This window comes from Syngnathus scovelli, chromosome 21 (assembly GCF_024217435.2).
Source record: "Syngnathus scovelli strain Florida chromosome 21, RoL_Ssco_1.2, whole genome shotgun sequence".
NCBI lineage: Eukaryota > Metazoa > Chordata > Actinopteri > Syngnathiformes > Syngnathidae > Syngnathus > Syngnathus scovelli.
Genome location: NC_090867.1, coordinates 2984824 through 3005892, shown reverse-complemented (window position 1 = coordinate 3005892; position 21069 = coordinate 2984824). Strand labels below are relative to the sequence as shown.

Sequence of the window (21069 nt, the reverse complement as noted above, 5' to 3'; positions counted from 1 at the left end):
TGTATATATATGTTATCATGCGTTCTCTAATGAGTACTTATTCATAATGTTACTGTTCAGTATGCTTGCTGCTTTGCCTTGCTTATTCTTATCTTGTACAACAGAACAGAAGGATTACGGCTGGGTCAGGGGCGAGATGACGGTTGTGTCAAACAAGATGCTGCTGACAGCTCAGCGTCCACCAGAACAGATCGTGAAAACAACACGTCAAACGATGCGTCATGAACCTTCTGATCTTCCTTAAAGAACGTCACTTTCTCTTTTTATCTCTCGGAATATTGCTTAAACTGTTTTGCTGATATAGCCATATCTGCATGCAACATTTTGTGCGTTACTTTTTGTTTCTTTTCTTACGAGACTTACTCACAGTGGACACAATCAGCGGCATTTTGCCCAGAGGACTGCTGAATACTTTGCAATTGAGAAATTCACCTAGTGGAGTTGCTTGTGCTTTTTATTTGGATGCCACAAGATAGCACCATCACCTTGTTTAAGTAGGACAGTTGTCATTGGTGTCAAGGAAGTATGTTGGAGTGGCACCTCCCAACTGAGAGACAAGCTTTATATTTTGGGAAGGAGCTAAGTTTAGCCTGGGTTGCTAAAGGCGTCAATTAATGATTAATTTTCACTATTTTCTATTTGCATTACAAGTAGTACCTTTTTAATGAACACTTGGGCCTACTAGACTACTGTTGCTCATTATGGAAAATAAAAAGCACTCAAGTAAAGTCAAGATGAGGCTTCTGCGGTTCGATGCTGCCAATGTCGAGCGATCACGGCGAGAGTCGCTGATAAGCCCAGCAACCTTCTCCACGCCGCTGATGCTTGCCTAGCTCGGCATCTGCAGCCATTTTTGTGAAGACGATGCGGTCGTGGAGCCTGTTTGTTTGACCTTGCCAGAACTCTATCAGCTGTGGTTTCACCACATAGCCCCCCCTAGTGGACGGAAGGAAAATGCATGGTAAACAACAGAACAGCACCTTCTGTGAATGTCAAATATAATCCGGGCAATGAAATGCTACTCACCAGTAGTCTGGCATCGGCACTTGTGTGTCCTTATACTTTTCCTCTAGCTCTGCGTTTTTCTCCCTCAGGAACTAAAACGACATGATGAACTTACAGTGAAAAATGAATGTTTGAGGAGGGTGTTGCTTTTGGTTCTTCTTACGTCTCTGTTGGGAACCGGCGTGCTCTGCCTGCTCACCACCGCCCCGATCTGGCTGCTTTTTGGCCGTGAGTGGAAATAATCGCAAGAGCTCTGGTAGGGGATTCGCTCCACCTCGCCCTCAATGCGGATCTGCAGGGGGCAAAAGTCGGAAAAAGGTTAACACAAAGAGAGAGAGGAGATTTCGTCTCACCTGTCTGTTCAAAGGCTCCCAGTAGAAGACGAGACAGGCGTGAGGGTTGCCCTCCTGTGGATGAACGGCAGCAAGATTACGGTGAGTTTGGAGGATGCAAAAGGTCAACGGTCACAGCTACTAACCAGCTCCCTTCCCTTGCGGCTCTCGTAGTTGGTAAAGAATCGGAATCCATTGTCGTTGTAACCTTTAAGCAGAACCATGCGGGCTGATGGGCGTCCGTCTCTGATACAGGCGAAAAAATCTATACTTGAGTATTTATTTTTAAAGTTGCAACTTACTTTGACTGAAATAAAAGGTTTCACCATAGTTGTGAACATGCATGCAAGGGGTTGTGTCAGGGTTTTCCAGGTTATCTTTATCGTATGATTATGTTGGAATGCAACCTGTGATAAATAACCTAGCTTGTCCCTTCCTACACAAAGTCGTAAAACACCCCTTGCTATGTTTTGACTAGAGGTCAAGGGCTTTCTCTATTCAGTCCACTCTTACCCCCACCCTGTTTCTCTTAATAAAAATGCTCTTGCAGGAGCCGAGAGTCAGACCTCCATTCGAACATCGCTGTACGCACAGTGACGAATGGACTCTCCACCTGCAGGTGTCTAAAAGGACTTACTTGTCTCCCGTGTGGTTCTTGCAAAATAAGTTGGAGTGAGCAAATCTCTAACAGGTTGCTCACTTGGTTGCTGTAGCGATGCACATGGCGTTGGCCTCTCCAATCTCAGGACACTGGGTGGCTTCACCGAACCAGCTCCCAAACTGCTTGATTGGGTCCAGAGAAGATAGCTGGTTCTCCTCAAAACACTGAAGTGAACACAATTCTACTGTCAGTGACATTCATTTGTTCCTACAGACCCTCAACACCTCATTAGTGTAGCAGAGCGTGCATGTGCATTAATAGAGACATAACGCAATTTTTGGGATCTCAATAAGATATCCATAAGAGCAACTTCAGTGTTATTGCAATGCTCACCTCCTCGTCTCCTTTGTATTTCTTCCTCATGTCGCTGAGATCCATGCTGGAGCTGTTTGCACGCAGTCGGAGGCGAAAGGAAAGCGGGATTTGCCCAATAAATAATACAATCGGTCCCAATGACAGTATGCGCCTCATGCCTGTCGCCCATGTGACGTAACGAGTTAGCGTTACGCAAAAATATTGCGTAAGTTTTGTTACTGACGTTAATGTATAACTTCAGCATTTGGTGGACAGAAAAATAATACTGATACGTAATAGCATAACCAAACCAACGGTGCGGTCATGGATTATCGTCTCGATGACTTTCAAAAAGGATAACGACTGCGGACATGTAGAAATGCATTAGGATTCATAAAAAGAAATGTGGAAGTCTTTAGTTGTGGTATATAATACTACTACATAAATGTCACCGCTGTTGTGAGCGTGGCATTACGTCACTTCCGCAATACACTTCCTGTCAAATATGGCGGCGACCTTGTGTGCAAAATTACGACCTAAAATAGGTAATGCAATATCATCAATATTTATAAAGCGCATTCACTGCAGCTTTCATCGTAACAGAGTAGTAGCGATAATGCGAGCTTTTATAATATAAAAATATCTATATTGACAGTTTTTTCCCCCGGCGATCGCTAAATTACTGCTGAATTGCAGCTAACTGATGAGCGTTTAGCTCATAGCATGTTGCAGTATTACTACTGTTACTGCAGGCGGTAGCACTACGGTAGTTTTCGGAATAATTCACTCATTGCTGACCTTTTTAATCAGTAGTTGCCTTTACACACATATGTACTGTACTTATCGATGAAAATACTATTCTGTCGCCCCTTTAATACGTCATTGCTGTCACCACAGATGAAGAAGACGCTATCCGGCGGTCATGTAAATGTTTATTTATCTTCCAGGATGGCTCCCCCTGACTCAGACCATTCGGCATGGCTCCAAGGCTGTCACCCGCCACAGAAAACCGATGCACTTCCTTAAACAGAAGCTGATGGCTGTGACAGAGTACATTCCCCCAAAGCCGCCGGCTCCTCCCGGCGCGTACCCACCTGAAACAGTCGTGCTCCAGGAGCAGGTAACAATCCTTTTTGAGTAAACATGATGTCACCATTACGCAGCTCAAGAGGACGTATCACTAAAAGTTCTTTGCGTCCAGGAGAGTCATTTGATAAAGTTGCTGAAGCAAGACCTGGAGGAGGTCTTCCGTGACTGCAAGATGGTGGCTGTGGCACAGAATAATGGCTCCACCTCTGATGACATGATGATGCTCAAGAACAGGTTCCACAAGCATGGCATTAAGGTCAAGTTCTTCCCCAACCAGGTAAACAAATACAACAACCAGGATGTAAAAACTCAGCTCTAGGCTCTACGTTATTGGCGAGAATTGTTATTAGATTATGTTGCTTTAATCCACAGTGTCTGCCTTTGCTCAAAAACTGTCACGTAATGTCCTTCCGTGCTCGTGTGCAGGTGATGCGTTCCTCCCTCAGCGAGAGCATTTACAGCAACTTGGCTCCTCTGTTCATCGGACCCACCGTGCTGTTTGTCAGCAAAGAGCCTAAAGTGAAAGAAATGTTGTCCACGCTGCGGGTCAGCCCGCAAATGATTCTACTAGGTACCTTTCCTTTTTTGAGCCAAAGTCTCTGGACTGTTTTATCATACCAGCATTTGATTATTTAAAATGTTTCAAGAATTCTGGCGGTCTTTTTGAAAATTTAAATTGTCTCTTACAGGAGCGTGTGTGGAGAACACGCTGCTGAGTGCGCAGGGCGTGGCGAGCTACGCCAAGCTGCCGTCAGTCAGCGTGGTCCAGGGCGAGCTGGTGAACGGATTGAGCGTGATGGTTTCGCAAACCAGCACCCTGCTCCAGCAGCACCCCACCCACTTGGCGGCGCTGTTGCAGCAGTACGTAGCGCAGCAGGCTGAAGCCCAGGAAACCACGTGAGATGACGTCGAAGGTCTCAATTATCATTATTTACATTAAAGTTTTTTTGCGACAGTGAGTTGAATTTTTCATCTTTTCTTTGTACTAAGTAGACATGTTATGATCACATTTGAGACTTCCATATTTATACTTCAACTGCAAGTGGCATTAAACAATTTGAAGCCTCTGTTGCTTTTTTTAACTGGGTTGAGTGATGACCAAAATAATAATAATAATATATTATACATGAGAATTTACACCCAAAAACGTGCTGCATAGAAACTGCAAAATTGAGTTGTGATGATACCATGTGGCCTGTAGGTGGTGTGATCTAACAAGGGCACAAGCAACGGCAGCTCCTAGGCCGCTAATGCTCAGATTAGCGGCCGATAATCTGAGGTGCACAAGCGTGAAGAGGGTGGTGTAACACACACACACACACACACACACACACACACACACACTCACACACACACTGGCACCCACCCCCTCCCCACCTGCTCCTCTGCGGGCCGCCTGCTGTAATTCCCACTAATACGGATCACGTCCAGGACGTCCTGGTGCACGTGTCCTCGTTGACGCGCATCCTATTCGGCAAAGTGAGTGACGTGTGTGTGTGGAAGTGGCTGACAACCGCCCCAGACGGACCTGATGATTCTGGTTCTCTTATAGCAGACCCCCACACCCCACTCCAGAGTCTTGTGATGGATGGACCATGATTCACACAGCTAAAATCCAGGTAAGAGTTATAAATCAGAATCAAAAGGAAAAAGTTTTTAGATGATGAATATCATATGTTAGAATTATTATTATGGGTGAATATCAAAGTGCGAGATGACATCACTGCTTGTAGATATTAGGAGCACAAGCGATCACAAATTTTCATGTGCTCGACTCACTTGATGGGGTGTTTGCGGTTGAGGGGGTGCGGTGTCATCTTAAAGGCTTTAGATGAAATCCTCTCCACTGACATCATCACACCAGTCAGCCCGAGCGCTCAAGAGTGGACGTTATCGCCCGAATATTTTGTGGGGTGTACCAGCGAGATGGTGCTAAGATATCTTCTTATCGCAACTGACCGCAAGCTGACAAGAAAGTGCTGACATCTTCAGAAAGGTCACAGCGGCTGTATTTGGCCAGGGTGACTGGAAACGATTGGGCCGCCGTGTTTACTTGCGATGAGGAATTTTTTCTCGTTGAGGGGGCTAAGGAAATGAAAATGTATTTTTGTCACCAAAAAAAGAGTTTCATTTCAGATTTTAATCTTTTTTTATTTTGACGGAGAGTTATAGAAAAATCAATCAAGCCAGGCCTTGTTGAAGTTAAAAAAATTATTGTGGAGAGTTGTGTGTTAGCGAGCTCACCACCAAATCCTCTCATCCCGTTTATGTAACACAGGACCTGAAGGGAGCATGTGCACCTCTTGGGGGATGATTTGGGAGGTCAAAGGTCAACGGGACTTGCTATGTAGTCCATAGCAAAAATTAACTTCAATCTAGTCCATCCTCTGATTGATTTATGGATTGTGTGTTGGAAGAGCTGTGTCTCACTATTTTTGTCTCCACAAAATATATTTTTTCAATATCAGGGATTCCCAACCACCCACCAAAATGTGTCTGCTGCGTGGTGAGAATTTTCTGTTTGCATTGGAGTGTGCAGCTACTCGTGTTACTAAAAAGGGTCTGCTTGAAAAACCAATTAGGACAAAGTTAGTAATCCTCCTGGCAGTCGGCCGGGGAAACGCCGGGACATGCTAATTGCGGCACGTGTCGTGTCGTCTTTGGTGCTTCTCTCAGCTGAAGACAAAATGTCTTGACTCAGAAAATTAAACGTAACACTGTTGTGGTCCCTGCAGGTAGTTGGCGGGGTGCGTCCCATCAGATCGATTTCCAAATGACTTCCTCGGCCCTCAATCGCAGCCAGTCGCTAGCGAGCGGCCTGGAGAAGTCGTCGCCCACATGGAACAAAGCTCCGCCCTCCCGTAGCAGCAGCACTCTGTCGTCTCGACACTCACGACAGGTGACGGTCAGATAAACGTGAGTCAAAATAGGGCAACCAACTGGTTTCTTTCTTCCAGCTGATTAAAGACTGGGAAGTGGTCGACGACTTCCAAGTGGAAGCAAACGCCGCGGGGGAGCATCCTCAAGAGATGAGCACTCCGGGCGTCTGTGAAGGTTATCTTCTCAAGAGGAGGAAGTGGCCGCTTAAAGGCTGGCACAAGGTGACCAAATAGATAACTGGCCCTTCAAAAATTTCTCTTTAAATACTTCTTTTCAGTCTAATTTTATATATTTTTTATTCGTACAGCGCTACTTTGTACTGGAGGGAGGGATCTTGAGATATTGTAAAACTCAACAAGATGTAAGTGCATATGATGAAAAGACATCAATGCTTCTTCGGATGTATGCTAATGCTAAATGCTAACAGGTGTCCATAGGAAGAGTGCAGGGCTCTCTGGACATCAGCAGCGCTGTTATGTCCATCAACAAGAAGTCCAACCGGATCGATTTGGACGCAGGAGACATTTTGTATCACATGAAGGTGATTGTTTAGTTTCATAACTTCATTCACGTGTTTGATGCTAAAGAAGGTTTCTCGTGCAATTGAAGGCAAAGAGCCACGAGCTCTTCTACATTTGGGTGACCAAGCTACAGGCGCATCGCTTGTACAAGAAAAATGAGGCGGCGGCGGCAGGACACGGCGTCGCCCACAACGGACTCACGCTGGACGCCGCCTTTCTTGGCGGTCGGCCAAAGAGTTGCCCTCCGAGCTCCGCCAAGGATGCTGTCGACAGCAAAGTGTCGGCGTGGCTGCAGCAGAGTTCGCCTCCTGATGTCTGCGCTCAAGGTCCATTTCACACATTTTGTTGAGAGCCGCATGCTGCTTCACTAAACTAATCCTCCTTCCAGAACTGAACCGTTGCAATGTAGACCTTTCCGAACTGAACCGCCTTGTCCAAAGGCTGCAGCTGCTGGAGGCGGGCCAGACGTTCACCAACGGGGAACTGCAGCGGATCATCAGCTCACAGGTGCCTGCCCATGTACCCCTTTTTTTTTTTATTTATAACTCCTGATCGTATATTTTGGTTCATTTGAATCCAGAATATTTCCCTGGAGAAGCCAAAGAAGCAAAAGCCAGGAAAAGTGTGGGGTCACTCTCGCACCCTATCCAGAGTGGAAGCACTGGGAATGGTGAGCAGTCTTCTATGGACACAAGTATTGGGACACAACTTTTCAATTAGAAGGAACTGAATGTCGTATACTGTATATATGATTTTTGGAGAAGGGGTGGGGTTATATATACACAGGTCAAAAATACTTGTCATCTTTCCATTCCAAAAGCCTGTTCGTAGGATAACAAAATCGGTGAGTTCCTAGTGGGCAGATCCTGAGATGTGCGCAGTTTTGTGACCGTTCTGTGTTCTCCAATCAACACAGGGCACTGTCTAGCTCTGCCCCTTTTAGTCACCCAAGCCTGGTCAAAAAAGTGCTTATTTTGTTACCATTTTGAAAATGGAAACAGGGTACTAAACTGTGAGACTATTTTGGTGGAGTTGACGAATTGAATGCTGTGTTGTTTTTTTTCTCCAGCTGTCCTCCGGCCCTCTGAGCAGCTCCTCCCACTTGGGCGCCTCCGTTCCATCCATCCCGGACTACGTCTACTCGCAGCTGACCCCCCTTAACGCCGCCTCATCTGCAGAGGGCAAGAAGATCCAGCAGGACATCTGCGCCGTTTCACGGCGAGGTATTGCGCACACAATAGTTGAAGCTCAATGAAACAGTTTGAGTTGAGTCACAAAGGTTCTTCTCATCTTCAGTCTTGGCCACGCTCCAAACAGTCCACCACTCATTGTGCCAAGAGCGGCAGAAACTGCGGGGAGTCTGGGAAAACAACGACATCGACAACTCCCACACGGATGAGGTGAAACCTTTCAAGGTCCCCCCCCACCAAATGTGCGCTAGCCCGATCTGCTTCGCTTCGTCCTGTAGGTGGCAGCGGGGAGGCGATCATCCCGCAGGCCTCCCTCGGTGGCCGAGTCGACGGCCGAGTATTTCGACGCCAGCGATGACTTCCTGTTTGGGAGTTCCTCTGACGTGTCGGATGAGTCGGGTCTCAGCGACGGTAGCACGTCCAACTCCGAGCCGGAGGAAGGACATCGTGAGTCATCTGCAAATTGACTACATTCCGTCATAAGTGGAACGTAACCTCACTTGGGTCGGCCTTTCCCGCAGTATCCGCCACCCGAAAGTACCGCGCCAGCATTTCCAGATCTCCTCACAGCGTGGCTCCGAAGAGCAGCGGCCAGCGAACAACGCTTCCCGTGCCGTGTCCTGACAACAGTCACGTGGGCCTCATGGCCATCCTCTACAACAACATCGGTACGTCATGGCACATTCCAGCTCACACCGCCTGGCAAAAAATGACAAATGAGCGTGGACGTTGCGGCACAGGCAAGGACCTGGCTCGCGTGTCCATGCCGGCCGCTCTCAATGAGCCCGTCAACTTGCTGCAGCGACTGTGCGAGGAGCTGGAGTACAGCCAGCTGCTCGACACCGCCGCCGCCACCGCCGACCCCTACCAGAGGATGGTACGCCACGGGAAAAACATAGGAGTCAGCAAAAGGCAAAAAATATTCTCTCTCCGTCAGGTCTACATTGCCGCCTTCGCCATTTCGGGCTACTCCACCGCTACCTTCCGAAACCGCTACAAGCCCTTCAACCCGGTTCTGGGGGAGACCTATGAGTGCGTGCGGGAAGACCGCGCTTTTCGTTTCATCAGCGAGCAGGTCAAACAATAATCTGTCCACGCAATCTTCCACACTTTAGGACACACTTTAATTTTGATGTCTCATTATGAATCAGGTGTGCCACCACCCGCCCATCTCCGCTTGCCACGCAGAATCCGAGAACTACTCCTTCTGGCAAGGTGACACTTGCCGATCGTAGAAGTGAAAGCGGCGCCAGGTCTTCAGCTCATCTTTGATCTCTCAAAACAGACCAGAGGTGGAAGAACAGATTTTGGGGCAAGTCGCTGGAGATCGTGCCAACCGGGATGGTGAACGTCACCGTTCCCAGGTAAGCCAAGCCACGTGACGTCTGGAGAACCTCGGCAGAGGTTTGCTTGCTTGACGAGCTTGTCGCTGCGGCGTCAGGTACGGAGATCACTACGAGTGGAACAAAGTGGTGACGTGCATCCACAACGTGCTGAGTCAGCAGCGCTACCTAGAACATTACGGGGAAGTCACCATCCGCAACCTGAAGAGCAACACGTGTACCTGCAAGATCACTTTTGTCAAGGTGGGCGGCTGACCATTAAAAGTTTTTCCCCCCCGTTTGTTTGTGCTTTATCGCCCCCCTCCTTTGCAGTCTCGCTACTGGGGCTCGGACGCCAACAAGAACGAGGTCCAGGGCGCTGTACTGGACCAGGGTGGCAGCGTCATCCACCGCTTTGGCGGTCTCTGGCATGAGGGGATCTTCTGTGACACGCTGCCCACCCCCAAATGCGTCTGGAAGCCAAGTGAGCTTTTTTTTTTTTTTTTTTTTTTTTTTTTTTTTTTTTTTTTTTAAAGCATCTTCCACTGTGTCCTCTCTTCACTTTCTCCCATCTCGGCTTGTCCCGCCTCCTCAGATCCTCAACCCAAAGACCACCTGATCTACTACGGCTTCTCCACCTTTGCCATGGAGCTCAACCAGCTCACGGCAGACCTCAAACCTCTGCTGCCCCCTACTGACAGCCGCCTGCGCCCCGACCAGAGGTCAGAGGAGTCGCAAACACAAACTGGGAGCGGTTTGCGGGAAGTAGCCACGTTGCTGACACGCCGCCTCTCGTTGTCTCGTGAGCAGGATGCTGGAGGAAGGCCTAGTGGAGGAGACGGACCGAAAGAAAGATGAGATCGAGGAGCTGCAGAGGGAGAGGAGGAAGGAGCTCGGCAAGAAAGGAGAGGAGCACGTCCCGGCGTTCTTCAAGTCAGTTCACCCATCCTTCAGATAGGATGAAAAATTGAAACCAATTGTTTGTGTTGTCGTTCCAGAAAAGCTAAAGACACTTGCGGACGCGACGTGTGGTTGACAAACGAGACTTACTGGAAACTCCGAGAGGATCCCGGTTTTGCAAAGCTCCCGTGTATCACGCTGTGGTGACGTTGGCGCACAAAAACAAACAAAAGCCGCTCGTGGTCGGCTGAGAATGGCCGTGATTGGATCACTGTTATTTCAACTTTTGTGTGTGTGTGTGTGTGTGTGTGTGTGTGTGTGTGTGTGTGTAGGGGCGAAAAAATGCATACTATGTTTCCTTTAAGCTTTTATTTGAATAGAAAATAAGAAGCAACAGTACAACATTACTCAATTGTGCCACCTTGAATAAATAACACTTTTAGAAATCTCACTTTTTGGCAGAATGGTTATTGCTTGTATTGCCTTTCAAATATGCACAGCAGCGCCGTTTTATTTGATTCATTTATTTTTCACTGTGACCTCAGCGTGAGACATCAGTCACGTTGAAGATGCTCTGTTTCGACCCAGACCTCTACCATTGGAACTGCTTCTGTCATTGGCTCTCTCGCAGACAGACATTGCCCCCCCCCCCACCCCCCCGTTCCGCGCCGCCCTGGGGGGGGTCTGTGTGGTCACTTTCCACCCTGCTTACAGCGGTGACAAGTGTCTGTTTGGCTCCAGGTGTGTGAGTGACCCACTTTTGGGGGACCACAGAAGAAGAAGGGAACGCAGCCTGCAATGCTCTTCTTTCCCACTGGCCTCAAACGCACCATGGGAGATCACGGTAACTGTCGCCAACATTGATTCACCTCTGTACTCTGTCACCGCCTCCAAATGTTCGGATTTATTTTTGACCTCAAGATGGGGGACGGAATTTAATTTTTCACACTTTGAATGTAACGACACTATGGTCCCTACCTGAGCGTGAGGCCAATTAAAAAGCTCTGATATGATTGTCGTGTATAAATATGACATCACTGCAGGAATCAAGGAAAACAAAAGGTGCAATGATAAAGGAAAAAATGTCACATTTTTCTGAAACAATTTTTTTTTTTTTTTTATAATACAAAGCTTTCTTTTTTGTTAGAATAAAGGCGTCTTCTCCGGAATGAAATACGAGAATAGAGTGTTGTTGAAAAATGACTTTACTTCACTTTTTTTTCCAACTAGACATGGCCGCTTGGCATCCTGAAATACTGAAAGTCAGCACAAAAAAAAGTTCCCGCCTTCTTTTTTCGAACCCTTGTTCTACCAGTGCGCCAGAGTAATTCTACGAGGACAAAGCGTGTACTCCAGTACGTGGCATTGCTTAGCGAAGCGGTGTCTGGTGGTGGTGGTGGGGAGGTGCGACTCAGTGAGCATAATAGCCAAAGTAATCGGCGTCTTTGTCACACATCTGCGCCCCGCAACTGGGCGGCGGCGAGTTCTCAGTGCTGGACGTGTAAGGCGACACCCTCCTCTTCTTGACGTCGCTCGCGCCGCCCTCAAGCGGGGCCGAGTCCAGCGAGTCGGGCGACTTCACCGAGGGCGGCTCCAGCCAATGTTGCTCGGCCCCCGCCCCGTCTTTGACCTTGTCGGCAAGGGGGAGGGGCTCCAACGGGCCCGGGTGGAGGGGGGCGGCGTGCAGCCTGGAGTTACCGGGCGCCGTGGACGACGAGGACATGGGACGGAACCAAGCCAGGCTGGGTGCCGGCTTACTGGCCAGGTACTGAGGCGGGGCCCGGGTGGTGCTCCACCCCACCGTGGTGGACACGCTGCTGGAGGCAAACGGGTGCTCGGGGTAGTAGCTGAGAGTCGGCAACGGAGGCGTCTGCAGAGGGAAGGGCTTGTAGAGGGTGTTCCCGGAGAAGTCGCCCTCGAAGGACGAAGCAAAGTCCAGCCGGTTGGGAGTGACGGCCTGCTGGGACGGCAAGTACCAGTGCGGCCCCGGGCTGGAGGGGGCGTCCTTGTGCTGCTGGCCGCCCAGCGCTGCTTCCCGGCCATAGAAACGGCTCTGGGGCAGGGGGCCGATGTAGGGTTCTGGCAGATACCCCGAAGGGTAGCAACCTCCAGGCAGGAGTGGCTGGCTCTCCGTGGGGGAGGGGGTGAGGCGCTCTGGGTCGGGTGGTGCGTACAAACTAGGCGGGCGACAGGGGGGGAGGAGGAGGAAGGGGAAGGGGGGGAGGTTAGCGAACTTGTGACTTCCTGTCTCAAAACCTCAAACATCTATCAACTATCTCCACAAAGGGCACGACTATTTACTTGGAAAAAAATAGACTTTGTTTCTGTAATTTACTTAAAAAGAAATGTTTGTCGTGTTATCTTGTTCCATCACGTGTTGTCTGTTTGACCGCAATGAAAACAAGAATCTTATCTTCGATTTAATCTTGTCCTTCTTTTTTTGTGCTTAGTCTGTTTAAGCTGATGCATCGGTTTTAACACATGATCGCAAAGCGCATTTAAACGTGCATCGTTATGAATAATGATACAGTATGGTGATGCATATAAAAAGTCTACACACCTATGAAAAATGTCTCCAAAAAAATGGAATTTTTATTGGGGTGTGTAGACTTTTAAAATCCACGCTAAAGAAATTTTACTGCACTCACGTGTCGTAACTGTCGCGGAAACCTTTGGCGAAGGGGTTATGGTCAATTTTCAACTGTGTTATCTACAAGGAAGAAAATCAATAAAAGAAAATTGGACATTTTCCAGACGGTGAAATTTCATGCTTTGAAACTTTCACCCACGTCCGCGTTCTGGTAGGCGGTGACGGCGATGAACTGCGTCTCGGGGAAGACAAATGTTTGCGCTTTGGACGCGTGGAAGGCGTCCTCGCTGCCATCCTCCTTCACCTCCACCACGTGCAGACGCGGCTGGTACTTGTGCAGGGATTGCAGAACGATCATCTGTGCACAAGAACATAAAAAAAAAGATCAAAACTAAATCTAAAACTAAAAAATGCAGGGTTGGGTTCTTACCTGTGCCATATTGTTACTCCCGCCCTTGTTGTTGGTGAGTTTGAGTTTACTGAAGGACACTTCCTGCCTCATCCAATGGGCGCCAGTGTTGGGCGAGTCCGGGTGCACGTACATCCGGTTCCCTGCGCCGATCACAACATCACTCAAAAGTCCAAAAACATCACGTGGAAGCCCAGCGAATGAGAGTACCTGGCATGTTGCCCTCGGCTTTGCCGCACTGTACCCATTTGCCGCCCTGGTAGCGCCAGTGGTGCTGATCGGCCAGAACCACGTCCACGTACACGTTGTAGTGGGCCGACGGGTCCAGCGAGCTGATGTTGAAGCTGAGAAACGGGAACATCCTCCTGAAAAAACCCCCACAGTATTTAAGATTATTTAAGGTAAGGTTTAAGGTTTAGCCCCTCCCCTTTCCCTCTGCTGCCAGCCAATCAGATTCATTCTTAGCCCACCTGGGCCTGTTGATTACTTAACTACCCAGTTTGCTTCAAGTCTGGTTGCTTCCACGTCCTAGCAACGAGTCGAATCTTTGGATTATCTGGATGTTTTCTTTTTCACCTGTCACTTTGTTTGGATTAAAAGAAGGTCTTTTGGTATCCTCCTGCTGCTTCACTCCAGTAAGTCCAGCAAAACATTTCTTTGACTTCTCATCCAGATGGTTTTTTGCTTCAAATACACAGTGTGTGGCTCTCCTGCATGTTGACAATGCTGTTTAGCTTAATGTGAAATGCGCTTATGCAAATGAATATAATTGTTCCCTCAGGCGCTTTGGCGGCATCAAAACAAGTGAGGTGTGTAAAGGCAGGAAAGCGTTTGTCGGGTGTCGGCCGGGCACCTGAGGGGCGGCCATTTTAGAGTCGTGTTGTTTTAGCGTTGCTCTGTCAGACGCTTGGCCAGTTTTTTTGGGTTTGGTTTGTATTGGGTGTAATTTCACTGTTAACCACTAGATGTTACTATAGTGCTGTATGTTCATTTTTTTTAATATATATTTTTAAATCACAAATGTAACTGCAATCCACTCTGGAGAGTCTTGGAAGGTGATTCTTCGATAATCAAATCTGGAATTCTTCCACTGTACTGATGCTAACAGCAAACGGCAGTTCATCCGTCAACGCAGATGCTAGCGAGTCCTGGGAGGAAGTCCGGTACTGGCATTTTGGCTGGTACGGCATAGGGCCGAATGTACGGGAGAGGAAGCGCACGACGGGTCGAGGGGTGGGGGGGGGGCGACTCTTGCGCACCGGTGCACCTGCTGATGCATGTGGACAGGAGCTCAGGTCGGCTTCTTGTCAGTGCGTACGCTCGCCTGATCTTCTGTGACCGTTACGTGGCAGTTTGCAGCTGCCGCCAACACGGAATGCTATATTTAGTCTGAGGGCTTTGCAAACCTGTTGGGTCCAGGGACCCCTTAAAGGTGAGACTTCTTTCCAACAAAAATAGTGCTTTGGTGCCACCTTGTGGCCTCTATGTGGTTATGATGAAGTTAGAGGAGGAATTTTTTTGTCAAGGACAAATTTAGTGCTTTGGCACCACCATAGACGCTAACAGAATTTTTGTGCCAGTCCTAGCATGTAGATTTTAAAACATGATACGACAGTTTGCAGACGATCTTTTTTGACCTCTTATTGTATTGATTTGTTAATTGAATCAGTTTGGGCGTCAGCGAGACTTGTTTACTCGAGAAAGCGCCTGCTTTGCTGTCCGACGAGGCGCTTGCTCGCACACTCGGGCGCCATTTCTGCAAAGATGAAGCGTGAACAGGAAATGACTGTCACAACTCGACATGGTCGCACTTCTGCTTTCTTTTTTTCGATGATTTCCTAATATTCAAATGAAATATTTTCAAATCATGATGACTGACATGTTGCTTATCATCAGTGAGGACTTGAAATAGAAAAGAAACCCACTTGAGTTTCCCCACTTTGAATATGAAACGCTTGTGGGAAGACACCTAAAAAAGAATTTTATCTTTTTTTTCCCCCCTTCATATTTTAGTTTGAACATGAACTTTTCTCTGAGAAGGGTCAAACTTCAAGTATTTCATCATGGGCCACAACAAAGTATTTATTGGTTTGCTTCGACAGGCTTTTAAAAAAATCATATTAATGGTCCGTCGCCTCATTGTATTATTTTGTAAATATTGCAATACATATTTATAAATTATACAAATATTTTCCCCATGACACAAACTATAAATGTCATTTTTCCAATTGCAATTTGAAAATGGCATTCCATTACATTACATTGTCAATTTGAATTCAATGAATTATTTAGCCTTGGTAAGAAGTGGAGAAAAATTTGTAATTTTTGTTTTATTTTGACACTTAGCGAGGTAGAAAAGAGTTGTCGTCCTTCCCTGAAGATACGATGGAACGCAGAAGTGCGAAGGAGGTGCTGGTTCTTCTGCAACCGCTTGTGATGGACTCACAAATGATTTTTCTTTTTTGGGACTTATTAAAAATGTGCACTGGCCGAGGAGCTGCAAAGGCTCAAAGCGACTTCAAAGGTGCTTCACCTTGTGAACTTTCACCAGCTCTGGAGATTTGTTCAACTTCTCTCCTCCGTATTTGAATCAGTACCTGACTGAAGCCAGTCAAAGGAAAAAAATGAAAATTTGCCTTTTTTGTTCCTCCAAAGTCTTGCAGTTGTCCTAGAAATATTTCCTTTTTTTTTTTCATTGTCAGGTGGGGAAATAATGCTTGACTACGTGTTGATATTAAATGAGAGGCTTTGAAAATATGTAGTTCTTAATTAAAAAAAACAAACATTTGAAACTCAATGAAAAAGTGCCATCTCCATGAAATTAAATAGTGCCAGCATCAAAACATTACTTTTTTCCAATTAGTGAAGTTGAATGAATAATTTGACGTAACTGTGCAAAATGACTATGAATATTTTTATTGGGACGTAAATTGAATTTCTGAGTCAAGTTCAAATCTTCAAACACCAAAGAGGTCAAATGTTTTTTATGTCACTGTGTGTCAAACAAGTGTCTAAATATGATCATCATGATTATATGATTTATATTGTATAATTTTTGAACAGCGACGCAACTCTGTTTACCTTGACAGCTTTTTAATGCAGAATATTAAATATTTCTGTGGCACCTTTTGATCTGCAGTCTTCTATTAATTATAATAATTTTTTTAAACAGGGAATTAACTCAATGTCACTAAACATTTTTTTTCCAAATTGGATAATGTCTGTGACAAATTTAACAATGCAAAGCACTGCGAGCCAACTGCAAATTAAAATGTAATTTAAATGTCTCAATATCAGTTTAATGTTTAGCAATAAACACTGGTGCTGTTATTTTAAATATTATGATTATGATCAAATATTTCTGTCAAACAAGCCGACATATGCCTCAACCACATCAATGGTGCAATAATTAGGATTTAAAACAATTCTGAAATAAAAACTATATAATTTTGTTTCATAAATTATACTTTTAGTAAACAGTGGAGCAACTTATTTTAGTCACTTTGTGAATAATTATGAAGAATATTAAATGATTGGTCAAATTCGTGTGCATGTCCCTCAATATAAAATACCATCATTTCATACATGCAGATAACACGTTGAATATTACAAATATGTTTGAGAATATCTGAAATTTTTGTGCAATTTCGAACATATAGAAGCGTCTCAAAAACATACTTACAATCAAAAAACATACAATCATCATTCATTATAATGAAGTACGTAGAAGTCAACTTTCAGAAGTGTTAATTGTAAACAAAGTTGGATCAAGTGTGTTTATGACGTGGAATTGCTCACCTGCCGTGCTTGGTGATGATCATCTCGGTGTGGAACTTGTGGAACTTGGCCCACAGCGGGTAGTTGTTGAGCAGCGCCTGCGTCTTGCCGCACAGCTGCAAGCCGGGCAGCGGGTAGAGCGCGGTGGCCCGCTGGTAGCCCGCCGCCGCCGCCCCCCCGAAGCTGTCCGGTGACGGCGGATACGCGTCTTTGCCCACCGCCGGGAACCCCTCCCCGTAGCCCGGCCGGGCGACGCTCCTCTGCGGGGAGCCCGCGCCAGCGTAGTTGCAGCCACCCAGCGTCTGTGCGTAAAAGCGTGCCGGCTGCGCAGCGGGTCCGAAGCCGCCGAGCGCCTGCTCCGAGTGGTACTGCAGCGCCAGAGCGTCCTGGCCACCCGCGAGAGAGTCCTGGTAGTAGAAGCGCGCGTCCTGGATGCCCATCTTGAGCTCGGCCGGGTCCTTGGCCCCGCCGCGGTGCAGGTGTCCGTTCACCTCGGGGCTCTTTGCCAGGCTGTGCGCCTCGGTGGCGCCGGTCAACATGCTGAGGTAGAGGTTGCCACCCGTGCCGCCCATTTGCAGCCCCCACTAAAGTCATAAGGCTCGCGTGCGCATCCAAACGCGGGAGCGAGCGTCTGCTCCCGAGTTTCCACCGGGGATCCTTGCAACACCGACTGCACAACTCCCTCGATGACTTTGTCACTGACTTTGCGACCGACCAACTGACTGACTGACTGGCAAGCAGCACCCTCTCTGTGCAAACTCATATGTGGGATGTGTAGCGCTTGCGCGCCCTTATTGCGGAGGTGTGTCCCCCTGTGCAGCGCGTGCACGCGCATGACAAGAAGTCATCAATTGTGTCAACAGATGTCTTCATCCAATTCTCAGCTGAGTCAAACAAAGATCTCTTCAATATATTCAGTTCCTTCAAGACATGAATATATCTCAAAACCCTGATGTGCTAGAAAAAAAGGATTTGAAATTGGTGCCAAAATTTAAAGACACCATCGTTGCTGCTGACCAGTCAGTGTTATTAAAGATGATTTCAATGAATCCAATTTTAAAAATGTTATGCATATTAATAATCTTCCATGTTCACCACGACCACCAATTTTCCATGGCAAGAAAAACTCTTTCCTTTAGTCATTCATGACTGTTTCTCCCCCTCATATCATCTTCCTCACTCATGTTTTAAGTCAGCTGTGCCTTTCCATTGCACAAAAACTCCTCTGCCACCTCCTGTGCCATAAATATCCACATCGTGCCTTTATGGCACGCCTGACAAAAAGTCCCTAAATCAACATCAATGTTCTGGCGTTGCGTTGGTTTGCATGCTATGCTAAGTTTGGTGCAGCTTCATCCAGCTGAGTGACTTTTAACAACTTTGTGGTATCTGCATGGTGTTTGGGCCTCCTCCTGTGATGTAGCTGCTAATCAGTCGTCATGTAATTTCTCTCGTTAGAAGTATCCGGTATGCCTGTCGGAATGTCAGCTTGGCACGGGTTTGTCGTTAACGCGGCATATGTTCCTCGCGATCTGCAGGTTGGGTGTGAAGAAGGCTTGGGGGTGGGTGGTTGGGTGGGTGGGGGGACTCCATCTATGTTAAGAAATGAAGAAGAAAAAAAAAACAGAACACTTAGCAGCGTTCACACACACTCAGTCTTGGCAAAGTGCAAATGTATTCTTCAGCAAGCAACAAGCTGCCACTTCCTGCGGCTATTATTAGCGGCTAATCAATGCTACATCCAGTGCAGTGGGTCACTCTGGACCTCCACCTGACCTCACATTATAAATCGTGCAGTCGAGCTTTCCACCATGATGTCACTCATGTGACTCTGAACACTGACACTTTACCCAAGGAACCTTTTTGGATCAAAAGCTATTTATTATGTCATGAAATGCTCGGTATGCTAACAACGGTTAGCGTTCTATCGTGTTCATTGACATTTGAGATCGTGAAAATGGCACTCAATGACAGTGCCATAGTTTCAGATGCTGGTTCCGTTCAAATGATCGCTAAGCGAGCGGTGTGTGGTCCAAATCCGTTGAGGCGGGCCGGCCCCTCAGAGCACCACTCCGGTTGCCAACAAGTTGCCAACCGGAGGTCTTGCCGATCAGCGGCCTTCCGAATCGCGCAGCTATCAGTCGAGCGCGATCTGAATCAATCAAGAGAAATGAATTATTTTTAGCGGGATGCGGCCTCTCGCCTTGCTCGCCGCCCTCTGGCCCCTGCGTATGAGCCCCCTCACTAATGAGTGTCAACACGGAGGGCCGTGGCACTTTGACTGCGGACACCTCGCCTGACAAACGCAGGGCTCCAGTCAACACCCGTCACGTCGACGGATGCCAGCCAAAGTGACAACGTGCTCGCTTGCCTCGTTTGTTCAGCAGCTTTTTCCTTCTGCAAGTTTCTTCATCAAAGATAAAAAAAAAGTAAAAGTATTGATATGGTGTCTTGAAAGAGCCTCTGATTTTCCCGCGTATGTTTTCTAGTAAGCATAATGACGTCACTGTTCTATTCTGAACGCTGGTCCTGACAGCCGGCTGGCAAATGACGGTAGGCCATGCGACGGAATGCGGGAATGTCGAGCTTGGCGGAGGAAGTCGAGATGGCGGCTCTCCTGTTTCAGTGAGAGTAGCGGGATGAGTTACACGGTCAGGGCGGGGGTCCGAGGCATTTTGGTTTGGTGCCAGTGGAGCTGGCTTGCTGGTGGACGACATTCCAGGAGATCAACGCTGCGTTTTTTTTCTTTCGCCTCCAACTAAAAACTTCATCCGAGCAGCAAAACAATTATCAGCATTGCGACCTCTGTTTTGCTTCCTATGAGTCCCGTCACGTATTATTCATTCCGTTGCCGAGCTCACAACTCGCGTGGCTGGACCCAAAACTTTAAGAACCTCTGGCGTAAATGTCGTTATCATGGTCACAGCGACGGCTATTTCCGCGACTTTCTGCGTGTGCAAGCGCGTGCACGTCCACGCCGCCCGTCTGTCAGCTCGGGTTAACCTGATGCCGAGAGGCCGCACCTCCGGGGGCCACTCGGGTCCCCCGGGCGGCCTCTTTCTCATCAGCGGCATTAGGCCGGCTGCGTGTGATGGCTTCCGACCGGCGGCGCCGCCGCCGCCGCCGCCGCCGCCGCCGTGATGCCAGGTCCAACTCCCTGCCAGAAGCGGCGCTCACTCTCCTGCTGTGAAATAGTAAGTGGCGCCGGCAAAGATAGCGCTAATTTGCCTCATCAAAGGACAGGCCGCTAAAACGCCCCGCCACTCTGAGTCATCCGCCAGCCACCTGATGGACACCCGCAAAACAGCACCGGCAAAAGTATTCGACTTTTTCAGACCCACCACGCACGGCGACAAAAATTTTCTGGTTATGACATTTAGTAGATACATAAATCCTAAACTCATGAGTTCTTTTGGAGATGGGGTGTGTGTGTGTGTGTGTGTGTGTGTGTGTGTGTGTGTGGGGGGGGGGGGGGGGGGGGGGGGGGGGGTACCCCATGAACAACATTGGAAAAGCCTCGAAAATGTGAAGTGACAAAGGCTGCCCTTTGTGCAGCAATTGACATGGCAGCGGGTTGACACGGCGCCCCCTCTAGGGGCTGATCTTCCAGTTGGGATCAAATGCCCAAACTAGGTCAGGGGGGCGGCGTCACGGCGGAGGTGGAGGTGGCTTGAAAGGGTGGGCTGGGGAAAATTAAGACAAATGTGTCACACTCTTGTTTATTTTTGACGTCAACCACATTTTTGGAGCTTTGACTTTCAGCGCCATCACTTAACTCCTGCCTTTCATTTTGCTTTTGGGACCACAGGAAGAAAGTTCTGTCTGGTCCAAATCACCCCCTCCACCCTTCCCCCCCCCCCCCCCTCTGGTCCTTGTTCTTAACAAGCTGACCCTTCCATTTAATTAATTAAAATTAGCATCTGTCCCCGTGGCATTGACTTGTTACGTCAGATGGAATCAGCCTTGGTGCCCTCAGACGCCAAGGGCGGCGGCCCCAATGAGGCCCGAGATCCTAATTAGACGACGAGAGGAGGAGGAGGTGATCGGAGGAGGCCTGTATGAAGGATCTGGACAAGGAGCACAAAGAGGGGGGGGGGTC

General features: G+C 47.8%; 4 protein-coding genes and 1 long non-coding RNA gene across 9 annotated transcripts; 3 read left to right on the top strand and 2 right to left on the bottom strand.

Annotated features, from left to right (window-relative positions):
• Positions 1–436: 436 nt before the first annotated feature.
• Positions 437–3536, bottom strand: pnpo (pyridoxamine 5'-phosphate oxidase). Of its 4 annotated transcripts, none has more exons than XM_049759454.2 (8): positions 3387–3536; positions 2332–2383; positions 2038–2162; positions 1484–1583; positions 1359–1412; positions 1169–1297; positions 1027–1097; positions 437–936 (listed from the first exon to the last, which is right to left on the bottom strand). In XM_049759454.2, exons 1-8 carry the CDS (start codon positions 3446–3448, stop codon positions 774–776), a joined length of 756 nt encoding a protein of 251 aa, XP_049615411.1. In that variant the 5' UTR covers positions 3449–3536; the 3' UTR covers positions 437–773. The 4 variants fall into 4 exon arrangements, with proteins under 4 accessions (XP_049615411.1, XP_049615413.1, XP_049615412.1 ...); XM_049759456.2 differs by lacking the exon at positions 3387–3536 and adding an exon at positions 3091–3242; XM_049759455.2 differs by lacking the exon at positions 2332–2383 and having other exon boundaries at positions 3387–3530.
• Positions 2741–4448, top strand: mrpl10 (mitochondrial ribosomal protein L10). The gene is made up of 5 exons (XM_049759457.1): positions 2741–2837; positions 3240–3412; positions 3494–3658; positions 3808–3952; positions 4071–4448. The coding sequence occupies exons 1-5, from the start codon at positions 2798–2800 to the stop codon at positions 4280–4282; spliced, it is 735 nt and encodes a 244-aa protein (XP_049615414.1). The 5' UTR covers positions 2741–2797; the 3' UTR covers positions 4283–4448.
• A 244-nt stretch (positions 4449–4692) lies between these two features.
• osbpl7 (oxysterol binding protein-like 7) lies at positions 4693–10645 on the top strand. Of its 2 annotated transcripts, XM_049759429.2 has the most exons (23): positions 4693–4860; positions 4934–5000; positions 6117–6280; positions 6339–6482; positions 6569–6622; positions 6689–6802; positions 6871–7108; positions 7171–7289; positions 7363–7452; positions 7603–7626; positions 7852–8005; positions 8079–8182; positions 8251–8419; positions 8494–8640; positions 8713–8849; positions 8910–9047; positions 9124–9187; positions 9258–9336; positions 9414–9558; positions 9628–9778; positions 9890–10016; positions 10105–10227; positions 10293–10645. In XM_049759429.2, the coding sequence occupies exons 3-23, from the start codon at positions 6155–6157 to the stop codon at positions 10399–10401; spliced, it is 2556 nt and encodes an 851-aa protein (XP_049615386.1). In that variant the 5' UTR covers positions 4693–4860; positions 4934–5000; positions 6117–6154; the 3' UTR covers positions 10402–10645. The 2 variants fall into 2 exon arrangements, with proteins under 2 accessions (XP_049615386.1, XP_049615387.1); XM_049759430.2 differs by lacking the exon at positions 7603–7626.
• Positions 10646–11381: 736 nt separating this feature from the next.
• Positions 11382–17744, bottom strand: tbx21 (T-box transcription factor 21). The gene is made up of 6 exons (XM_049759442.2): positions 16992–17744; positions 13404–13558; positions 13215–13336; positions 12984–13142; positions 12843–12904; positions 11382–12371 (listed from the first exon to the last, which is right to left on the bottom strand). Exons 1-6 carry the CDS (start codon positions 17540–17542, stop codon positions 11606–11608), a joined length of 1815 nt encoding a protein of 604 aa, XP_049615399.1. The 5' UTR covers positions 17543–17744; the 3' UTR covers positions 11382–11605.
• On the top strand, positions 13680–16325 carry LOC125991505 (uncharacterized). The gene is made up of 2 exons (XR_007489336.1): positions 13680–13828; positions 15540–16325. It is a non-coding gene; the product is annotated as an uncharacterized lncRNA (long non-coding RNA).
• Positions 17745–21069: the final 3325 nt, after the last annotated feature.

Bases quoted from the DNA above. Each gene is read 5' to 3' on its own strand.
- pnpo (XM_049759453.2), bottom strand. From the start codon at position 2,469: ATGAGGCGCATACTGTCATTGGGACCGATTGTATTATTTATTGGGCAA. The intron at 2,163-2,331 runs GTGAGCATTGCA...TGTTCACTTCAG, and splicing joins AATACAAAGGAGACGAGGAG to TGTTTTGAGGAGAACCAGCT. The intron at 1,298-1,358 runs GTGAGACGAAAT...TGCCCCCTGCAG, and splicing joins GGGAGCCTTTGAACAGACAG to ATCCGCATTGAGGGCGAGGT.
- mrpl10 (XM_049759457.1), top strand. From the start codon at position 2,798: ATGGCGGCGACCTTGTGTGCAAAATTACGACCTAAAATAG. The intron at 3,413-3,493 runs GTAACAATCCTT...CTTTGCGTCCAG, and splicing joins CAGTCGTGCTCCAGGAGCAG to GAGAGTCATTTGATAAAGTT. The intron at 3,953-4,070 runs GTACCTTTCCTT...TGTCTCTTACAG, and splicing joins CCCGCAAATGATTCTACTAG to GAGCGTGTGTGGAGAACACG.
- osbpl7 (XM_049759429.2), top strand. From the start codon at position 6,155: ATGACTTCCTCGGCCCTCAATCGCAGCCAGTCGCTAGCGAGCGGCCTG. The intron at 7,290-7,362 runs GTGCCTGCCCAT...ATTTGAATCCAG, and splicing joins AGCGGATCATCAGCTCACAG to AATATTTCCCTGGAGAAGCC. The intron at 8,183-8,250 runs GTGAAACCTTTC...TTCGTCCTGTAG, and splicing joins ACAACTCCCACACGGATGAG to GTGGCAGCGGGGAGGCGATC.
- tbx21 (XM_049759442.2), bottom strand. From the start codon at position 17,542: ATGGGCGGCACGGGTGGCAACCTCTACCTCAGCATGTTGACCGGCGCC. The intron at 13,337-13,403 runs GTACTCTCATTC...TGATCGGCGCAG, and splicing joins AGCCGAGGGCAACATGCCAG to GGAACCGGATGTACGTGCAC. The intron at 12,905-12,983 runs GTGGGTGAAAGT...TCTTCCTTGTAG, and splicing joins CCGCCTACCAGAACGCGGAC to ATAACACAGTTGAAAATTGA.